The sequence below is a fragment of the Atractosteus spatula genome, chromosome 20, assembly GCF_055471065.1.
Source record: "Atractosteus spatula isolate fAtrSpa1 chromosome 20, fAtrSpa1.hap1, whole genome shotgun sequence".
Classification (NCBI taxonomy): Eukaryota; Metazoa; Chordata; class Actinopteri; order Semionotiformes; family Lepisosteidae; genus Atractosteus; species Atractosteus spatula.
Genome location: NC_142725.1, coordinates 6,712,267 through 6,733,446, shown reverse-complemented (window position 1 = coordinate 6,733,446; position 21,180 = coordinate 6,712,267). Strand labels below are relative to the sequence as shown.

The 21,180-nt window shown below is 45.9% G+C and overlaps 1 protein-coding gene across 1 annotated transcript in view; it reads right to left on the bottom strand.

The window, feature by feature from the left end:
- The window catches only part of foxj3 (forkhead box J3), a 143,901-nt gene that overhangs the window by 6,388 nt on the left and 116,333 nt on the right, over window positions 1-21,180 (bottom strand). Inside the window, exons 4-8 of the mRNA XM_088937948.1 lie at window positions 18,096-18,179; window positions 12,702-12,803; window positions 7,594-7,722; window positions 3,026-3,209; window positions 47-601 (exon numbers count right to left, since the gene is read on the bottom strand). Coding sequence (XP_088794074.1) covers window positions 47-601; window positions 3,026-3,209; window positions 7,594-7,722; window positions 12,702-12,803; window positions 18,096-18,179 — 1,054 coding nt within the window. The remainder of the gene's footprint in view (window positions 1-46; window positions 602-3,025; window positions 3,210-7,593; window positions 7,723-12,701; window positions 12,804-18,095; window positions 18,180-21,180) is intronic.

Sequence of the window (21,180 nt, the reverse complement as noted above, 5' to 3'; positions counted from 1 at the left end):
TGTGATACAGCAGCAGAGAGCATGGTGCTCTGTGCTTTGTTCTTACCAGTACTGCAGGCCATCTGTTGTTGGGCATGTGAGAGGGACTGGTGCTGGTGGTTTTGATGCTGCTGCTGCTGTTGCTGCTGTTGCTGTTGTTGTTGCTGCTGCTGGGAAGGGTGCTGCCCATGCTGCTGTGCATGCTGGGAAGGGTGCGGGGTGTGCTGCTGTGGATGCTGGGACGGGTGCTGCCCGTGCTGCTGTGCATGCTGGGACGGGTGCTGCCCATGCTGCTGTGCATGCTGGGACGGGTGCTGAGGGTGCTGGGACGGGTGCTGTCCGTGCTGCTGAGGGTGCTGTCCGTGCTGCCCGTGCGCTGGGTGCTGAGAGGGATGCTGGCTGTGCTGGGGGTGCTGGGAGAGGTGCTGCCCGTGTGGTGAGCTGTGGGCAGAGTGGGTGTTCTGGATCTGCGCGGGGTGAGAAAGGGGCACCTGCCCCGCACTGTTGGTGATGGTGTTCGGGCCACTGTGGGGGTGGGTGCTGACGGTACTGCTGGGGGAGTGCTGGTAGGAACAAGAGGTGTGGGTCTGCTGCGTCGACTCCGAGGACATGCTCATCAGACCTGCGAGAGACACACCGAACAGGTCACTCATGGCCCAGGCGTCACGTTAAAACCAGAAACCTGGAACCATTCAATTGTCATTAAATGCACTAACAGGAAACACGAGTTGCAGGGTGATATAGCTGCTGGCAAAACTGGCAAGCTGTCTTAACAAGGTTCAAATACTGAACTAGAAAAGAGTGTTTAACGCTGATCAGAACAAGATCTCCTGCCTGGTACCGGTCTCTTCTCTTCTTTTGTGCCTTTACTCCCATCCTTCCTCTCTCTTTTTTATCCTTTGTTCTGGTCAAACAATGATGACCCTTAATCACTGACCCAGAACTTAATTAACCACGGTACACACTAACAGGACTACACTAACTAGCCATTCTAAGACAAAGCGTTTACGTAGAAATTTTAATTCAATAAGAACAATAGTGCTTCATTAAAGGTGTTCTATCTAAATGAAAAATTTGAGCGTTAATCAGGTGGGATAAACTAATAAATGCAGTAGCATTTCTACTATTTTAGGACAAATCTTTACAATGACAAGTTCGTGTTCGTAAATTATGCTGCAAATTCAGATGTGTAAAGCCTCCGGTTTAAATACATACTTATTAATTTTATTTTTGTGATGCATTTTGACGTGGGAAATTATGCATCTTCTCTGCAACGACCCACAGCTTTATGTGACATTTTGTAGCAGGACAACAGACAAGAAGCGGTAATCAACCAAATAAAGTTTGCCGAGTCAAATATTGTAAAAGGGGGCCGTCTCTCTTAGCTCTGTCACAGTAAACCCATCTGACTGAAGGGCTTTTAGAAATGACTTCAGACAAAGCCTCCACAATTCAATCCAGAACATTCATTTCAGAGGTGACGGAGGGGATCTCTTATCAGGTAAAAAAAAAAGCCTATTGTCCAAACAGGAAAATTGAGAAAGCAATTAGAGAATAACCTACAACAATAACCTCAGCTCATTAGCTATTATCAAAGCTGGTAAATTAGCTCATTGTCTACAGTGCAGCCGTGTGAAATCCACTTGGAAATTCATGAATTTTAATTGCAAAAGGCTCATCTGACTAAGAGATTTCACTTTTATACACATAAAAAGGTAACAACATAAAAAGAGTGAAACAGCAATGATTCAAGCAATTAAAAAAGAGGAGTAAGTCCACAGTCTATTATTGGCTACTAAAATGTATTTGACTTTGAAAGTAGGTTGCAGAGCACAAGTATCCACTAAATTCAACACTGCCCACTTTATCAGTGTACCCAGACTATTAATTAATATCTGATAGTGTTAACTTTAGTGTTATATTAAAGCGTATACTAGCTGTTTTCTGATTTCTTAATCAGAAACGGTTCTTTTTCAATAGCAACTAAAGCATGCACTCATAAGCGGATACTGGCGGCTGTTGGACTGCGTCTGTAATTACACCGTCATCAAGAATAGGGACGAAGGCCTGTCTTATCACTCACCACAGGCACAAAGGCATGTTTTTGCCCCGAGCTCAAAAAAATGACTCATCATATAATTCAGATCTCAGAAGCTGTTCCAGCCACTGAGGGAATGACCAGATAAGGTACACTTTTCTGCTACAGGGAAACATACAATAAGCTGGACTAAAATCAGTATTCGCTCGTCATTCCTGAATCCAAGTAAAGGCAATGTCTGCTGGGAAAATTATCTCAGAAAATCAGGGAGTCCTCTTACTGTGAAATGTACTTCCTACATACGTGTAGAAAACTGAGGCTAGCCAAATCTAGAGAAAGCTAAACAAGAGGAATGTATTCTCCTTCCAAAACAGCAGAAGGGAGAGCTGTACGATTAACATTTGTTATATTTCCTGGTTAGGACTTCCTCCTGATTTTGTTAACCACGCTGTAAAAGAAAGTGAATAAATGAAAATTGAATTACAGGCAAAGCACTGCAGTACATGGCGCCAACTGCATTCTGTATCTTCTAGCACCTTTCTTGCTGTAAATTCTGCAGTGTGTTGAAAGCTACCATCACTAGTCTTATTCTGAAGGTTGTGTAGTCCATGCTGACTGGTCCTCAAGACTCTTTTGAGTGTTTTGTTTCAGCTTGGAGAATTCAACAGGTATTCCATTTTTTCAGTGAATGCACAGTTGGCTTGTCAGCTAATCCAAGATAAGAGATCCAACTCAGTATGACTCTCTCAGCAGAAGTGCCCAGTGACCTATGCTGAGCTTTGAGCAAAAGCAGAGGCATTCCATGTTTGAAGACGCTCAGACTTCATCTGCAGCTATCAAGTCTCCTCAACCACCAGCACCACCGCCCTTAGCTCAGAACCGTCTCATTTATGTGTAGCAGTGCCGAGCAATAAAATCTGTGCCCTCCACTGGCTTGTTCTAGGAGAGCAACACAGGACAGGAAATGAAGCCAGCGAGCGGAACTGCTTCCCCAGTCGTGCCACTCACCCTGCTGGCTCAACGGCTGCTCAAAGACGACCTTGTAAAGGCTGCGGAAGGAGGCACTGAGATCTTCAAAGTTGTAGTCGGGGAAGAGGATCTGCTTTTCCCGCTCTGACATGCTGTACTGGGGCTGGGGGGGCTGCTGCTGGAGACTCATGGACTGGGACACAGGTTCGGGATGGCTGGTAACCTGGGGGAGAGAAGGGAGAGAGCCTGTGAAACGAGCAGAGTCCCCCCCTCCCCGGCTGTCGCAACATCCCCCGCCAGGACCCCTGGCCTTGTCCAAGGCACTGCAGCGTTCCCACGCCCTGCAGCTGCACCAGTGTGCAATGCCAGCACAGCCAAGACAGCAGGAACGATCAACAGGAAAGGTTTGGGATATTATGGTAAAGAAAGGCAACACTAATAAAAACTATAAAATATAAAACTATAAAAAACAAAAGAGTCCAGTCTTGACTGACACAGGCCACACTTTTTCATAGCAATTTCCAAGCCAAGGGCCCAGTATGGCGATTGGGGACACGGTGCACACTGTGCTGTAGGGGGTGATATCCTCGGGATGAGATGTGACACCAAGACCCTGACCACCTGGTCATTACAGAGCCCATCACACAGCTCCCAGAAGATGGAGTGTTAAACCCGCTGTCCTCAACAGAGTCCGCGTTGGCCTTGAGCAATCTGGCTTCTTGTCCAGCTGATCTGCTGTGTAGTGTATTTTGACTACTGGTGCAGAATGGCCCTAGTACACATCACCCCGGTGGTGCCACTTCGACACTGTTTCAACTGGGCACCTGCCTGTAGGTAAAGTGCTCTGAGATCTTTTTGGCCAAAATGCACCATACAAATAACCATTAATTAAAAATTAATATATAATCAACATACATAAAACTGCAGGTAAGGAACGCCAGCATGTTTTATGCGATTCATGTTGTAATGCGAGGTGAAACGGGGAAAAAAAAAAGCTTCTTTGACAAGATCTTGATATAAGGCATTCCAAAAACGAACCAATGTTAGGAAGGAGGCTGCTGAGCTGGTCTGCAGGAAGAAGGGGGTTCCTTCAGCTTGCCTGTGGCTGGCTGGACTCTTGCTGTGGGAAAGAACTGCATCAGCCCTCCCTCTGGGGCCTGTGCCTTGCTGCAGGTGCTGTGGGCTCAGTGTGAGGAAGCCACATAGCACCAAACAGAGCAAAACTGTCTTTATCCTTTTCTGGGTTGGGAGGGGGGTTATAACACCAAGCCAAGCCTTTTATAAACTGGTGAGTCAACATCCTAATTAGGTGTGACATACAACATTAAAGATTCCACATTAATAAGCAATGCACAATGTAAATAAGTACTGTGTAGCAGCACATCTAAGAGCACATGTTGGTAGGGCAGCCTAAAAATCTCCCCTGGATGGCCTGTTCTGCTGTCAGCTGGTTCCCTGGTAGTGCTCTAGGTTTTGTACTTGCAACGTGCAGACTCGAGCGCCTATACAGCAGGATGTCTGACAGGAGGCAGAGAGCTGGGTGTGGTATGCTCATTTAGAAGTGTGAAAAACAGCAGGTGCTTAAAAGGAACTGTTTCCAATCCCATCACAGTGTGGGTGAGAGCACTAGGAGCTGCCACAAAGGGAATTGATACTAACAGTCTTTTTCTTGAATAGCACTCAAAAATGTCAAATTTACAGAAATTCCAAAGCTGTTAGGAGTGATACTAAACCGCTAAAGACATGAAGCCGTAGAGTTGGCCTGTCTCGTTATCATTATTTTTAACGCGAGCAATCGAAGGACTGGTCACAATCGTGAATTCCCTGCATTGTCTTTCTCACATTTATTAGAACGGAAATGTGTCAGCGTCTGCCACTCTGAGCCACTGTCATCTGTGAGCAGAGGGACTGGTGATGTCTTTCGTCTCCCAGAGAAAATGCCACGAATGCTCAGCTTCAACAGCAAGCTTCTCAGCCATCACCTGTACAAGCTAATGAGGCAGAACTAACTCTGATCTTAAATGACTTGATTTAATTAAAGTTTGTAAGACTCAAAGTGAAAATCTACATTGAGAACAACACAGAAATGGAGTTCTGCTCTGCTGTTGATTTCAGCAAAGTAATACTACTTGCTGGTATTTGCCTGCTAAAGGTGCTGTTTCGTTACTTTAGTCTCATAAGAAAAAGTAAAGACAGCCAGCACACCTCACAGAACACAAATAATGAGTCTCAATCACACACAAAAATAAACCAATCCAAAGGTTGCGCTGTTCCAGCTTCAAGGCCAAAATTCCATCTTGCTCCACAGTTGTCTTTTTCCGTTTTTGATCGGAATCCCAAACATAAACTGAAACTGTGGGAATGCTACTTTCAGGCTGCTGGGGTTCTTTCCTCAGGGCACACAGACTTGCATGCTGGAATGACAGGCTGCACTGCACCTTCTGCTGAAGCTGAAGCACGAATCCATTCTGACCTCCGCAACCACAGTCCGAATCCCGGGCCCAACACATGCGACGTGTTCAGAGGCCCATCATGGCCACCCCGCAATGCTGATCACTTGATGGTATGGTCTAAACCCTAATCGTAATCCACATCACTACTGCGTTCCAGAGGAGCTGCAGTAATTTACGGAGAGAGCTCTGAGCCTCTTCCGGGTTTCAATGGTCATTCTTGGTAGTATGTGGACTGAATTTCGTACTGCACTGCAGTTCAGGTACACGGTCGGTTTGACGTCAGAGGAATCCTGTGCCCTCAGGCTGCTAGCCTGCCTTGCAGAGTGACAATGGAGAGGGAAGACGAGCCTCAACAGCCGAGTCTGGATGAGACAAATATCCGATTATCGGTTTCTGAAGTTTGCAGCAGAGGATGCTGAATTCCTGGTAACCCCACCAGACTGGCATTAGGACTGGACCAGCAACACCTAGTCCAAATGACAGTCAACCCTCACTAAGATGGAAAACCACAATTTCCAAGATGCGTTTTTTTTCTCGAAAGAAGTAATCAGCAGGGATAAAAAACAGATTTGATCCTCAGGAATTCAGCAGAGGCCCTGAAACATTCTTTGCATTGAAAGACTGCCAATTATTGACAATTTTCTTTGATGATGCTTGTTACAAAGAACGGAGGTTCAGAGTTTACTTGACGTTTTTTTCATCATAAGCACCAATTTCAGACATGCTGATCCCCAACTGAACACATCTCTACAGAGATTCCTATTCAGTGCTGCCATTTCTAATTAAAGCAGCTCAATAGGAAATAAAATATATGCAATAGTTTCAGAATAAGAGTTCAGCAGCTCACACCTGTTTACTCACTGAGCCCCATGGTAGCTGTGACCCCACAGGAAATTACTGCTGCTCACGGCTTGACAACTTTAAGAATGCTTGGGAACTACTGAGCTATTACATTTTTGAGATAATCTGGTTTAACTGTATAATCCATAGACATATCTGATTCCGTGTAAAACCCTGAAAAAAACATTGAGGCTGTTAAAGTAAACCCATCTCTGCTTGCCTTCAATCAATGGAAAAGCTCGAAGTCAGCCTGGAGCACAGTATGACCCACGCTTGTCTGCTCTCTGCTATAGCTCAAAAGAAAATGAAGAAAAGTAGGAAGGCATTTCTTGAGGGGCTTCATCGCAGGCGCACGCTGACCCCTGAAATCACTCCAAGAGCGGTTCTACTGTATGATATCTTGATCAAATGAAACTGATAGCACCTTAAATGTGTGTTTACAGTGGCAGTCTCCAGTGTATTACTTCCTATGCTTTTGCTTAATTAACCTCTTCTCCACATTATAAAATGAGCCACTTTAAAAAAAAGAAAAACGAATCCAGCTGTCACTGTGAATTTGGCATCCTATCAACTCCAAGAAGCTCCAATCTACTGATTTCCAGAGGAGATACATTGCTTGTCTTGAGGCTAATGATTGTGCTTTGACTCTCCTTTACTAAAATCTAATTGCCTAAACTTGTGATACTGCAATGATTATACACAGAGGACACCTGAATGGAAAAATAATTCATCTCAACCCTACATTTGCGACCAGGGTCATAGATGATGAAGGGCCTCAGTGCTGTCGTACAGGCTGGGCCCTTTATTTACTGCTGGTTCAGATTCGAGCTGCGTGACGTGCGCAGCTGGGCCTGTCATGGTGTGAGACTGACCAGCTGAAACTGGGATGCGGTGTGTTTGCAGGTGGTTTCCCCCATAACAGTGATCCTAGTGGACGAACGTGTCAGTCCTACAGTCACACACCGTCTGCACCTCTCCTGGGCTGGCACAGGAGCTGCCCCCGATTAAAAACTGGTCAACCAAAACTGGGGACATCTTAACAAAACGTCAACTTGATCCCACTTTTAACTTACAGTTGGAGGTCTGGCCTTGACAACACTTCAGGACGCTCATAATATACCTATCTGCACCACATAATGCCTCTTTTGCTTCAATTAATGTTGTTATTGAATCGTAACTCTGGGAAAACTGCCTGACTTGATCAAACTGTCCTTAACGTTGGCCGCTCTGGGCTCCCTCTCCCCTCCTCCTCCTGGCTGTTAGAGTGGATCCTCTGGGTGAAAGGGCAGGGCTGGAGGAGGCAGCTTCTCTCACCGGGGTGTAGCTGTGCACGCTGCCCACGCTGTTCAAGTTGACCGACGCCAGGCTCTGGTCAGAGAGGCTGTTGTTAAGGCTGCTTCGGGGACTGTCACTCCCATCCTGGTCTGTGTTGTACAATGCTACCTAAAACAACAACCAGCAACATCAGCACTCTGAAACCCAAGGCACGCCGGGCCAAGATTCAACTTTCACACAGCATTCGGCAGCGATCAAATCCGGAGGCGCAGAGCTGATCAAACACTTAAGTCACTGTGGATGTTTAGCAACACTCACTCATCAAACCGAGATAAAATCTTTCGGGTAAATGTTGACGGTCAATGGAAGAAAACACTTGTTAATGTCGCAGGCTTTGTTTATTTTAAAGGCCACCAACAACACCCAGATTTAAGCAGCTTTATTTTTATCTTTAAAATGCTCTTTATTGGAAAAACGAATTAACAAGTGATTACAGATAGCAGTTTGGGAGGAAGAATATGAATCTTCTACGAATGTGACAAGAATTCCAACACATTCTCCTCAGATTGTCCTGTTATTTAGCAGGTCAGATATCATGGGTTTGTCTGGCAGGTGGTGAAAAGAAATACCCATCAACCATGAATTCTTACTCAAACACAACTGAGAAGCTTCAATTCCACTTTAAATAGCTGAGCATTTTTTAAGACATTGTGAACATGAAAAGCCACAGGGAAAACTCATTCCCCAAAGGGCCGGAATGAACGAGAGCTGTGCTCTCAGAGCCTCATCTTGAGAGTCCAACTGTGCCCACACAGCGGCAAAATAGCACCTTCACTTCATGAGTGCCCAGAGTCATACCCACCCTGAAGGGCTGCCCCGCTACACCCACCCTGCGTCACTGGACTATCACCTTGAGTGGATGTGGCACTCAGCCAGGCGGTGGCCTGGACTGACTGGACCGGTTCAGGGAAAACAGCCTTGTGCTAAAGGTCAAACTGCTGATCATGCCAAATACATCAATGCAGGAAGTCTAAAACTGCACTGGACTGTAAGCACAGAGCTTAATGCTACTTGATCCCTGACCTTTCTAACAAAAGGGAGAAGTTCAGACGCTCAGATTTAACTTGAAATTCCTTTTATTCTTCAACCCCTTTCCTCAATTTAAAAAAAAAAAAAGAATCAGTTTGTTTTTCGGCAGAAAGGCCTGAAGAGAAAAATGGAATGTGGCTTTAGGAAAAACAAAAGCCATCTCTGACATTGGCTTTTTTTTTAATGCACATTTAAAAGATCTAGTATGAAACTCTAGTCAGAAACACTAGTATGATTTAGAGCTCGATATGATATGTTCTTTACTCAGAAGTCTGAAGACTCAAGGACAGTGACAGTGGCAATCCTTCTTCAATGGAGAGATGTCCTCAAATTTTCAGAAAGGTGACAGCACAAAAACTATCAAAATTCTTTGCAGTTCTATGATTGCAATATACTTCCCTTAGCTCTGCATTCCTGCAGTAATTTAAACTGATTTCCTGGCTCTTCTGGATTCCTAGCACAGCGCAGGAATCTCTACAGAGCCGTGTGTGGCTCTGACTAAGCAGGGCAGCTCTGTTGACAGACCGCACTCTGTGCCTCAGGTATCAGCTGGCTGAAAGCCCCCCTGCTCTGTGTTTCTTCTGGAGAAACATGGCTGACAGAGCCAGAAAGATGGCAAAACATCTGCAGGCGTTCGCAAAGAAATCTTTAAACAACTGTAACTTGCCAGGGTGAATACCTATATCAGCATGTCGCACTGCACTGCTCATTATCTCCGACCTCTGGAGCACTTCCTACAAACTGTCAAAGACAGTTCAACCAATAACAACATCAGCGAAGACGTGTGTAATTATCGCAGCTCGACAGCAAGTCTTCAAGAAGTTTTCGTACTGAAATCTCAGTTTTAACAGCCTGCCAACATCTTGGGAACATGCGAATCCTGTTGTGATTTTCATGGCATGAGTGCACTATTTTCCAAAGGAGAAGTTGAACCTCCAATGAGTCACCACCATGAGAACGCCACAGAAACTTCCGATCTGCGTCCTGTGAATTCCTAAACTCCGAAGCATGTTGCTTTCTGTTGGGCCCCTGTGGAACAGTGCTGAACAAAGCAAAGTAACCGATTTAACAACTCAAGACGAAGGGCATAATCATGCCCAAAGTTCAATTGTGCAGAAACTAATGATTAAATTCGGACAAATGGGAGGGTGAAAAAATATAAATGCTGTGTGTAATTAAGCCATAAAGCAGCTTTTTAGCTCTAAGTCTCTTGCCACAAACTATTTTTAAACAGTAAACCAGGAGAAGGGCAATTTAAAAACCTCACCATAAAAAAAGAATGTTGGTTAGTTCCGACCCCAATCCCTCCTGCCAACACGGTCACAAGCTATCATACACAGATCACTGGAGATGCACGGCAGACATTATACCATAGGTTACTGAAGCAGGGCAATATTGTTGTAGCTGTGTATTAAGGTAAAACCCTGTAGCTCCTAGAGCCTGGTGATTTAATCAAGAGCACAAGGCACAGATTATTGAAACAAAGCAGAAATTCAGGCTGGAATGCTCTGTAAAACAATATCCAGATGAGCTCTCGGAATTCCCACTGGATCTTTTTCCACACCAAAAGCTAAGGCGCTGTAAACGGGGAAAATCCAGGTCGGGTGGTCAGAGGGGTCAGTTTAAGGCTTCACCCCAGTTTGATTCTGGGTCTGACCAATTACAAAGAGTAGCCAAGGTTAAGGAAGCCCTGTTGCCCCACAGATGCTGCACTGACAGCTCAGTCTATACTGAAAACAGATATTCAGGAACAAGGGGCTCTTCGATACTTATCAGGACAGAGCAGGAAAGACATCTGTGAATGGTAAGTGATTGTTAGATATAAAATAATACTGAAAATCAATCAGTATTAATTGCCCAGGGCGGTGTGGTGGCTCTGTGGCTAAGGATCTGTGCCTGTGGCTGGAAGGTTGCCGGTTCGTATCCCGCGGCCGGCAGAGGAATCCCACTCTGTTGGGCCCCTGAGCAAGGCCCTTCACCCCAGCTGCTCCAGGGGCGCCGTATAAATGGCTGACCCTGCGCCCTGACCCCAAGCTTTTCTCTCCCTGTCTGTGTGTCTCATGGAGAGCAAGTTGGGGTATGTGAAAAGACAAATTCCTAATGCAAGAAATTGTGTATGTGATCTGATCTGATCTTATCAAAAGGCAGGGCAACGCCCACTAGACTGTCCAATCACCACAGCCGTGGGGCACTCGTGCCCCCCTCACTGCCACCCATCGCCCTCCTGTGACAAAGGAGAAGGAAAAACTACACAAGCCCTAAAAGCGCGGGGAATTCCTGTGGCTTGGCGCTCGGTGCTGAACAAGGCGTGGCGAGCACTTTGTTTACAACTCACTTGCACAGAAACAGACTCGGAGAGCAATGCGAGCACGGCTGCACTGAGCCATTGCTTTCATTCTGCTTCCGATTTTATCATCGGAATTACTGTCACCCAAAGTCACAGAGTGGTTCCCCACAGAACCAACAGAGTCATTTCAACAAAGACGGCTCTGTGTTTGTTCCTCTTTGTCCTTTTCACGTTGGGTTCGTTTATTTTCTTAACAGAACTGAAAGCGATCTCTTTGTCTGGGCTGTAGAGAGCCTGCTGTTAAGGATTAATTCTGACAAGGCCGGAAAAGTGGAGCTGGAAATGAGGTCGAGAACCAAAGATCTCGTTTTTTGTTAACAACAGCTCTTTTCTTTAAAAAAAAAACACTGAGCTACTACTGACTTGAGTTTGAATTAAAATAACGTTACAATTAAATGTAGTCGTCCATTTGTAAAACGTGGTCGATATGCAGGATGGCGGAGAGTTACACCTGTGAAGCCAGCGCTGTCGTTGTCTGCTGTCGGAAAACAGGCTCCTCCTTTGACAACAAGCTCTAATAAACCAGTTTTACTGGGCTGTGGGGATCCCTGAAAATGAGTCAGGCTTGGCTTTCTGACAATATTTACATCAGGATAAAAGTGCACAGGCTTTTGAGAAGTACACCTCAGTGAGCCGGCTTACCAGGATATTTTTTCTCTCTCACCTTTATCAATGCTGTGATGTACTGAATTAAGAACAGCAGGTTGGGGGCACATTTACCATAATGCACATAATTACACCAAATCCCAGTGATCTACGCTAGCAAACAACCTGAAGAAGTGAAAGACAGCGACTGAGCTCACGTTACTCCTGAGCTGGGGGGCAGACGTGTACATTTCCAGATCCACAGCTGGACAAGACCTACCTGTCTCGTGTCTAATGTTTGGTCTGGGAGGTGTGCGGCTGCTGTGTGGAGCACTCTCATGAGAGACTGCCTTTCTGATAAAACTATTAACACCTTCACAGGGTTATGGCTGGATTTAAATTTCAAATGGTAACGCTTAAAAAAAATGTAATGAAGCACTGCACCTCATGGATTGTTTAAAGAAATCTGCATCTGTAATTTGTGGAGCAGAATTACCATAAAGCACCTTTATATACTGGATATACACAAGAATACTCAAACCAAAGTGGAGAGAGACACTACTGCATGCTCCCCTCATCCCTATCTATCCCAGCAAGCAATGGGATGTGGCCAATAACACAGGAGTAGAAATCCACTGATGACCAAGGCGCTGCAGTAGATTTTTAACAGCCCAAAGCCCCAACGCCAGGATCCCTGCTCCCAGCACAGCCAGCAGAGACTGAACCCTTCAGCAGTTAACAACTCGGCCAGCCTGGTGTCCTTCCTGTCCCAGGACAGAGAGGTCCCATCAAGCCCCCCGGCCCCCAGCGCCCAGCTCCTCCACGCCCAGCTCCCGTTCCTTTTAAAACGAAAGCTCCGCTTGTCCGAAAATGCCGTCCAGGCTCACACACAAGTTAAGGTCTTAGAAGTCCAAGCAAAGGCTCAACAACAAACCTAAAAGGGTGTGACAGGCGAAAGGCGGGACGTACTGAAGAGTTTAGCATTAGCAACATAGCACACACAGACGCGACACGCAGTTAAATGACGCCGTTTCAGGAGGAGACAATACAGAGACAGACGTCTGAAGAACTCGAGAAGAAGAATCAAATCCGTTATGACAGGTCTGGGGACTCGGAGGTGACCCACCTTGTTAGTCACAGTGTTGATTGCCAGAGTCGGAGAGGCACTTCCAGAGATGATGCAGTCCATTCCCAAGGAATCCGAGTCCAGGCTGTATGGCGTGGAGGCCTGGAGGAGGAGGAGGAGGAGGAGACAGGGAGGCAGGGAATCATTCTCAGTTTGTGAGATAAAATGGTGCTTTATTTTAACACCCCCTGAGCGGTTAGCCACTTTAAGACCGCTTGACTGTCCAAACTCTTCTCCACACACTTCCCCCACACTGAGGCTAAGTAGTTCTGCCTAGACTTGATGGCCTTTTTATATACAGAGTAAATAAAGCCAATAAGATACATATTAAATCAGTAAAGACTACAATGGTTATCTGACAGGCATCCTACATGTTAAAAACGATTCCTGTGGACCTGCAAAGTTTCCTAAACTATGTTTCATTTATTCTCTGCCTCTAGCCCACCTACAGAAGGAGCAATTCCACAGACAGGCTAAACAGTTCCTGTGTACCCCCAAAAAGGGCGAAAGATCAGCCATTTGAAACTGTTAAATGAAAATAATTAGACTTACACATCAATTGTGTTCAAGAACCACAGGAGCTGAAAAGAACGGTAGGACAAAACGAGAGTCCGAAAGACCTTAAAAAACAATGAAGGAGGATAATCCACCTTTATTTGGGTCAAATTAAAAATTGTTTGTGGGAGAAAAAAAAACAACAATCTCTCTGCTTCCAAGCCTTGGCAGTGGGAAGATAACTCCATGCCTCTCTCAGCTAAAACTGCTTACTGTAAGAGGATTGACTTGCAACAATAAGATTTTTAATTCACGATAAACATTAAAAGGTTTCGGTAAGTCGCAATATTTGTGTCTGGAGTTTTTTAATGGAAATTAAGAGGGGCTTTCACGGAGCACGGAGGCAGAGGGAGAAGGGGCTGGGGGGGGGGGTCTGTGAGGGAAAGGGAGAAAGTGAGATGCAGAGAGAAGGAAGAGAAAGAAAAGGGGAAAGATCTGTTTTGCTGAGCAGCCATTGCGGACTGCTGTAACCAGCAGTGAGATGAAACCGCGCTCGCTCGACACTGGAGAGATGTGGTCTGTGTGCGGCTCCAGTGCCTGTAATTTGGTTTGAGATTGGAGCTTTATCTAAATTAATTTTATTTTTCAAAGCCTGGGGGGGGGGGGGGGGGGGGGGGAATCAGCAGGCTGCATTTAATACCAGAGAGCCTCTTGAGGTAAGAGAGAGCAGGATGAGTCTCGCAGGCTGGAACCCAGCAGTCTTTATGGGAGAGACTGAACGCAGTATTGCGGGGAGCCCCAGGTGTCGGCACTGCCAGTGGGCAGGAGCTGGCTGGACTGGCCACCACAACGAGGGGTGCTGTCTGCCTTCCTGCTGCCACCCAGACCCACACCTCTGACTCCCAGACACAGAGATCAAGAAGGCTGTGGCATGTTAGGCTGACAATATTACACTAGTGAATCACATTAGGGCACAAGAGAGAGGATTTCTGCCAATTTAAGCATTTTACAGTACCCCACTTTTAGATCCCCATACCTGCTTTCCAGACTCAAGACACTGAGAACATTCACTTTAAATGTAGAGACCACATTTATATACAAACCTCATTTGGAAAAGTAGGACAAATCCCAACCCGTGACTGACTACTGATTTAACCTAGTGAAGAACTGCCGGGAAGCTTTTTGGGGAAAAAAAAACCTTCAGGTTCTCCATTCAAGAAAACAAAGTCAAACGCCAACTTTTCTCTGTAGGAAACACTTTGTGAGCCCAGTCTTACAGAAACCAGCATGGGGCTACACTCATTTAATAATGTCACACCAGGAAGCTTAACTGACACCACAGATACCACCTGCAAATAATAATAATAATAACAACAATAATTGTTTACACTTATATAGCGCTTTTCTGGACACTCCACTCAAAGCGCTTTACAGGTAATGGGGATCCCTTCCACCACCACCAGTGTGCAGCCCCACCTGGATGATGTGATGGCAACCATAGTGCGCCAGAACGCTCCCCACACACCAGCTCTCAGTGGGGAGGAAAGCAGAGTAATGAAGCCAATTCACAGATGGGGGTTATTAGGAGGCCATGATTGGTAAGGGCCAATGGGAAATTTGGCCAGGACGCCGGGGTTACACCCCTACTCTTTTCGAGAAACGCCCTCAGATTTTTAATGACCACAGAGAGCCAGGACCTCGGTTTTACGTCTCATCCGAAGGACGGCACCTGTTTACGGTATAGTTTCCCCGTCACTATACTGGGGCATTAGGACCCACATGGACTGCAGGGTGAGCGCCCCCTGCTGGCCCCACTAACACCTCTTCCAGCAGCAACCTTAGTTTTTCCCAGATAAATACAGATAAGAAAAGCAGGAGCAGCTCAAACCTGTCTATTCTCCCTCACATTCTAGCACTTGATCCTGAAATCCAAGTCTGCATGCAGAAGATCTCAAAGACTCAGCTCTGTGGGTGAAGTCTAAAAGCTTGTCCAGATGACTGTAGCAAAGCAGAATGCCCATGTCCTTGAAGTACCAGCATGAATGCCAGGCACAGTTGTCCAGCTGCCCGGGGTATCAGATGGCACAAAACCCAGCAGGCTGGAGGCGGAATAAAGTGGGAAACATGCACTGTGTGAAATGATGTTCCACACACTGGGCATAAATATTTAAAAACCTCCATCTTGACAGAGCCTGGGCACGATGGTGGATTAATTGATGTCTGTAATAAAAAATCAGCACAGAACGCAGTGTCTAATGACTGCCTGGGGTGCAGTTTATTAACACAACTTGACTATATCAAGAAGAGCTGAGCCATTACGAGAGCCAGGATTATGTGTTACATCATTAACCAGCAGTGTAACTTGATAGAAGCAGGACTGAGAACGAGCAGGCTGGACCAGTGTAGCCGAGAGTGGAGGTTTAAGTGGGTGTGTTTGTGTTTCTATGCAGGTGTGGGCATGTATATTAATTTGAGAAATATACCCACAAAGAAAGTGTATGTAAATATGAGAAATATACCCACAAGGAGAGTCCAAGACAAGCAGATGATGTGACATTCCCACAGAATATATGACTTTTTTTACTAACCAAATGGCAGTATCTTTAAAATCTTTCAGTATTAAAGAAAATGTGTTTATAGGCAGCTCTGACAGTTTTGCATTCGTCACAAAGGTATGAATACAGACACATTAGTATGTGCTAATGTGTCTGTATTCACAAGTTCCAACACACAAACGACAGCCTGTATTGTAACTCACACAAGAAAAGCTTTCCCAGCTCTGGAAAAGAAAAAAACTGCAGAACACACAAACTGTAACTGTTGGCAAGCCTTTACCAATGACTTTTAACAACATTACAGACTACACAATTATCTGACTGGTCTCAAAGGGACTGAACGAGTAAATTATTTAATAAAATAATAGTAGAACAAAAAACAAAGCAGTTAAAACACAAGTTTGCTCCAGGCTCAGTCCTAATTTCTTGAACGTAAGAACACCACTGCATTTCAACTGACACGAAAATCAAAGTGCCTTCTAACCCAGTGAATACTACACTAGCCTGCTGTTAGATGGAGACTACAGATGCAAACCTTCCACAGGTCTCCTTTATCTCTGGATCATTAAAGAAGAAAGCAGGAGAGCTCCCTGGCCCTGATTAGAAGCCAGGCACTACAGACTCCACACTGACAGGGCCCTGAGCGCCAGTCGGCTGGCCCTGCCCTTGTCGGCGAGCCCCACGCAGACTTCAGGAGGGAACACTGCCAGAGCGCAGCAGGAACGCATCTCTCATGGGGACAAACACTGGGCCGCTGGCCTCTCAACAGGAGAACGCTTTTTAACATGAAATACTACGTGCAAGACCTAACAAGCGCAGTGAGCAACGGAGCAATTTTCTGAAGACTATTTTTTTATTTCAATGGAATCTGGATTCTAATGGTTAAAACCGATTAAGTTTGGATTTTCTGAAGGCTGTAAATGTAGACAACCTACAAGTTGTCAAATAACTAATTCTGACTTAATCGTGATAATTATTCATGCAATAAACCAACAAATATGTGATGTATTGCTTCTAACTGTCCAGTTCCAAATCTCTGTTAAATACGCAGCGTCAAGCCCCACGTATGGTCTAACTGACAACCAACAAGGAGCAACCAGAGGACGCTGAGCAGCCTGAATCTTAAGACCTAATAAATATGATTCAATCAAGGAATCAATAAAAAGTAATTATTTATTGTGGAATATATAAATATTGCTTAGTTCTGACTATGGGAAGCATGGTGGCACACTGATTAGCACTGCTGCCTCGCAGTGCTGTGTTCCTGGGTTCCATTATGACCCTGGGGTGCTGTCTGTGTGGAGTTTGCATGTTCTCCACATTTGTGTGGGTTTCCTCCGGGTGCTCCGGTTTCCTCCCACAGTCCAAAGACATACTGGTAGGTTAATTGGCTTCTGGCAACACTGGCCCTGGTGTGTGTGTGTGTGTGTGTGTGTGTGTGTGTGTGTGCGTGCCTGGGTCCGTGTGTCTGCCCTGCGGTGGACTGGTGTCCCATCCAGCTCCACCATGTGCCTGTTGCCTATGGGGATAGGCTTCAGCTCCCCTGACTGCTTCACGATGACCAACAGCAGTCTCCAGAAACATCCCAAACCCACTTTGTGCAAATTTCAAATCAAGATACTAAATAAAGAATCCATACATAAAATAAAAAAACAAAGAAAAAAACTCAGATGTAAAATTAAGGCGAGTGGGATTCAAAAGCAAGTCGATGCATAAAGGTTGAGGCCTAAAAAAATGACGATCCAAGAGGTAACACTGCAGCCGAATGCATTACAACAGGTACACTTTCACAGCAGGTAAAAAACTGGAAAAGACACAGAAACCCAAAGGCGTTGTCTCACAGATCTTAATCAGTCCCTGTAACTGGCAGACAGCAGTGACATCTGCTTGTCTTGTACCACTCCTCTTCACAGCCACCGTCAGCCTTACACATTCGCAGAGCCATTTGTTAAACCAATGCCTATTTGGAAGTGGTGTGTACTGCTCGGCAAACACGGCTCCTGTGCGAATTCCTATGTTCAGAAAGGGCCGAACAGGAGGAGCTCCTGAGAGGATTAATTTTTTTATAAACCAAACTGCGACCTTCTACCAAAGTCCCCCAAAACTGCTGTGCATCTAATTTCGGTGAAGTTAACGGCAAAGTCTTCCCTGGGGCCACGGCGGCTCGTGGGGCAGGAGCTCATCCCGGTTTCCGGAGCGTTAAGGGGGGGCGAGAGCTCAGCGATCAGTGGAGTACTGAGCAGTCAATACAAACAGCAGGACTTCTTCAGCAGTCCAGCAGTACAACTGAAGCCCGGGATCCGTCTGTCCCCCCCTCCGCAGGCGTGCCCCTGGTGCCACTCACCCGCTCTCCAGATCGTGGCCTCTTCTTTGGCCGGGTGGGCAGTGTGTCCTCCTTTGGATTCGTGTCGATTGCCCAGTAGGACCCCTGGAAGCAGAACGCAACAGGCATGAATGGAGCAGCACACTGGGATACACAGGGGGCAGATCAGAGCACCAGAGCATTGCAGGAACAAATCTGGACTGCCTGCTACACACACACCGCCAATAATGACTGTGCTCTTCTTTGAACCTGTACTTTAAAATAGGATAAGATCACTTTATGAGCCATATACAATTTCTTGTTTTAGGAACTTGTCTTTTCGCATACCCCAGCTTGCTCTCCATGAGAGACACGGATAGGGAGAGAAGCTGGGGGTCAGAGCGCAGGGTCAGCCATTTATACGGCGCCCCTGGAGCAGAAGGGGTTAAGGGCCTTGCTCAGGGGCCCAACAGAGTAGGATTCCTCTACCGACTGCGGGATTTGAACCGGCAACCTTCCAGCCACAGGGGCAGATCCTTAGCCACAGTGACACCACTCCACCCCATTAAAATTTAAATTACAACACTTAAATCTCCAAGGCTTCTCATGCGGCATCCCAAAGCTCTGGAATTCAGTCCCCAAAGATATCGCATCAAATATCTTTGGGGAGAGAGCGCATTCAAATCCGTACTTTTATTTTTGTTTGTGTCCCATTTTCTAATGACCATGTGCAGTATCTTCTGCTGCACCTCTAACCACTCCTCATCCTTACACGCTTATTTTGTCATTTGCTATCCTCAATTTGTTCACACCAGTTGTAAAGAGTTTTGAGATGCTACTTTTAAAGGCGCTATATAAAACATGAAATGATTATATTGAAAACGGATGACGAAAGATCGCAGGGTTCGATTCCCGACTAGAGCATGTTCTGTGTGGAGTCCAGAGGTTCTCTCACTTTTCATCTTGATTTCCTCCTGCTTGTGATCGCGCACGAACAGCGGCGCACAACGAATGGATGAACCTGTGCTGAGGCCTCCCTTGTAGTCTCATGAAAAAGATGCCAGATTATCCTGGCTCCTTTTATCTCGGCTTTCACTGCAAGACCTCCTACGGTACCTCCAACTCAACACTGGAGCACGTTGACCCCTGCGAGTTCAGTCCTAACAAGGAGACTTTCACAAAGCAATCTATCCATTTCCACTGCACTGGGAAGAAACAAGAAATAGTCCTCGCGTAGTGCGAAATAAATTGTGTTTAGTCAACTGTGCTGAGTAAAGCCCTGAAAACAGGTGAAATAATGAAAGCAAATTCCTCCCAGCTGAGTACTGCTGAAGCCTGAGCAGATGTGTGCTTACTGAACTGCATTAGCAGGAAGGTCACATCGTGTAATGGGGTTATCGCAGAAACCAGCACTAAATAAGGTCAGACAAATCAGCCTTGTCCAAAATTCATTTCACTGCATCTTCCTTTTCTCTGAATATGCACGCTTAAATGGGGCTCTGCAGCAAGGGACACTACAGCCGTGGCTTGTGTGAAGGCATGGCTTCCTACAGACCTTGACTACGACCGTGCCAAGCTGCTGCCCTCGGAGAGCGACACCAGTCTTCATCGACAGTGGCACAGGGAGACGGTCTGCATCACTGTCTTCACCACATCTGGTCTGTGAAACGGACTATTACATTATTCTGTGCATTTCAGTCTTTTATTTCCACTGGCATTCATAAACTGCATTTTATTAGACTTAAAATGTTATATTGAAGATCACGGGGCCCGCTGCTCTAATGCTGCCGTTGTAAAAAATTATCTTCAAATGAAAAGGTAAACCTGATGAACAGCACAGCGACGTCCAGAAGGAGTGCTTCACTCACACTCTGAGTAATGATTAATCTTTTCATGATCAAACAAGACCCCAGCGACCCATGAAAACCCTTGTTGAGAAACATACTCAGGATCTAATTAATACAGCTCCGCGCACCCATACTGAAACACTGCTTCATATTTAGTCAAGCCTAAGGCCTACGATGCTCTGCCTCCACACTCAGAGACACAGCTGCCTTGGAGCTGACTCAGGAGAAAAACACAGCGCATAAAAAGTTTTATTCACGACAATCAAAAAGGTAAAATAAGTACGTAATAATTCATTTTTAATTCTGAGGGTAGCACAGGGTTAGCACTGCTGCCTCATCGCGCTGGGGCCCTACGTTTCATTCCAGACCTGGGGTGCTGTCTGTGTTGGGTCTGTATGTTCTCCCCATCTTAGCGTGGTTTCCTCCCACAGTTCAAAGGCATATTGGTGTAACTTCTGTGCTTCTGGGGAAACTGGTGTGAGTGTGTGCATGTCTATGTCTGTGTGTGCCCTGCGATGAACCGGCGTCCTGTCCTGGATATGCCCTGCCTTGCACCTGCTGCTTGTCGGATAGGCTACAGCTTATGAGATTTTTAACTCTGTAGCTCTGGTTCCCTGCTGCAGATACTAAAAAACTCCCTGCTTTGCCATTTAACCACATGTCTTATTCATGTGCTGTTTTTAAGCTTGAGCATTTCTAACTGTAAGCACAAACATCAGCTACTTGATACTACTCGCCTTGCTTTCCTGTAGAGCCTGTGAATTTGCAATGGCCATGCACAGTACAAGTAGGACTCAAACTGCGTTCTGGGATAAGGGAGGATAATGAAAGTGCATATTGGCATTACCATGTCCTCATTTCTGACTAAGTGCACAGATTTGGGGCGGAGCAGTGGCTCTGTGGCTAAGGATCTGTGCCTGTGGCTGGAAGGTTGCCGGTTCAAATCCCGTAGCCGGCAGAGGAATCCTACTCCGTTGGGCCCCTGAGCAAGGCCCTTCACCCCCAACTGCTCCAGGGGCGCCGTACAATGGCAGACCCTGCGCTCTGACCCCCAGCTTCTCTCCCTGTCTGTGTGTCTCATGGAGAGCAAGCTGGGGTATGCGAAAAAACAAATTCCTAATGCAAGAAATTGTAAAGGGTTAATAAAGTGATGTTGTTGTTATTATGATTATTATTAGACTTTGTGATCTACGGTGCTTCAGACCCAAAATCTAAAGTACCCTGTCAGGAGTCTCAAGTACAGCTCTGGGGTTTGGTATGAAATCTGGACTTTCAGTCGG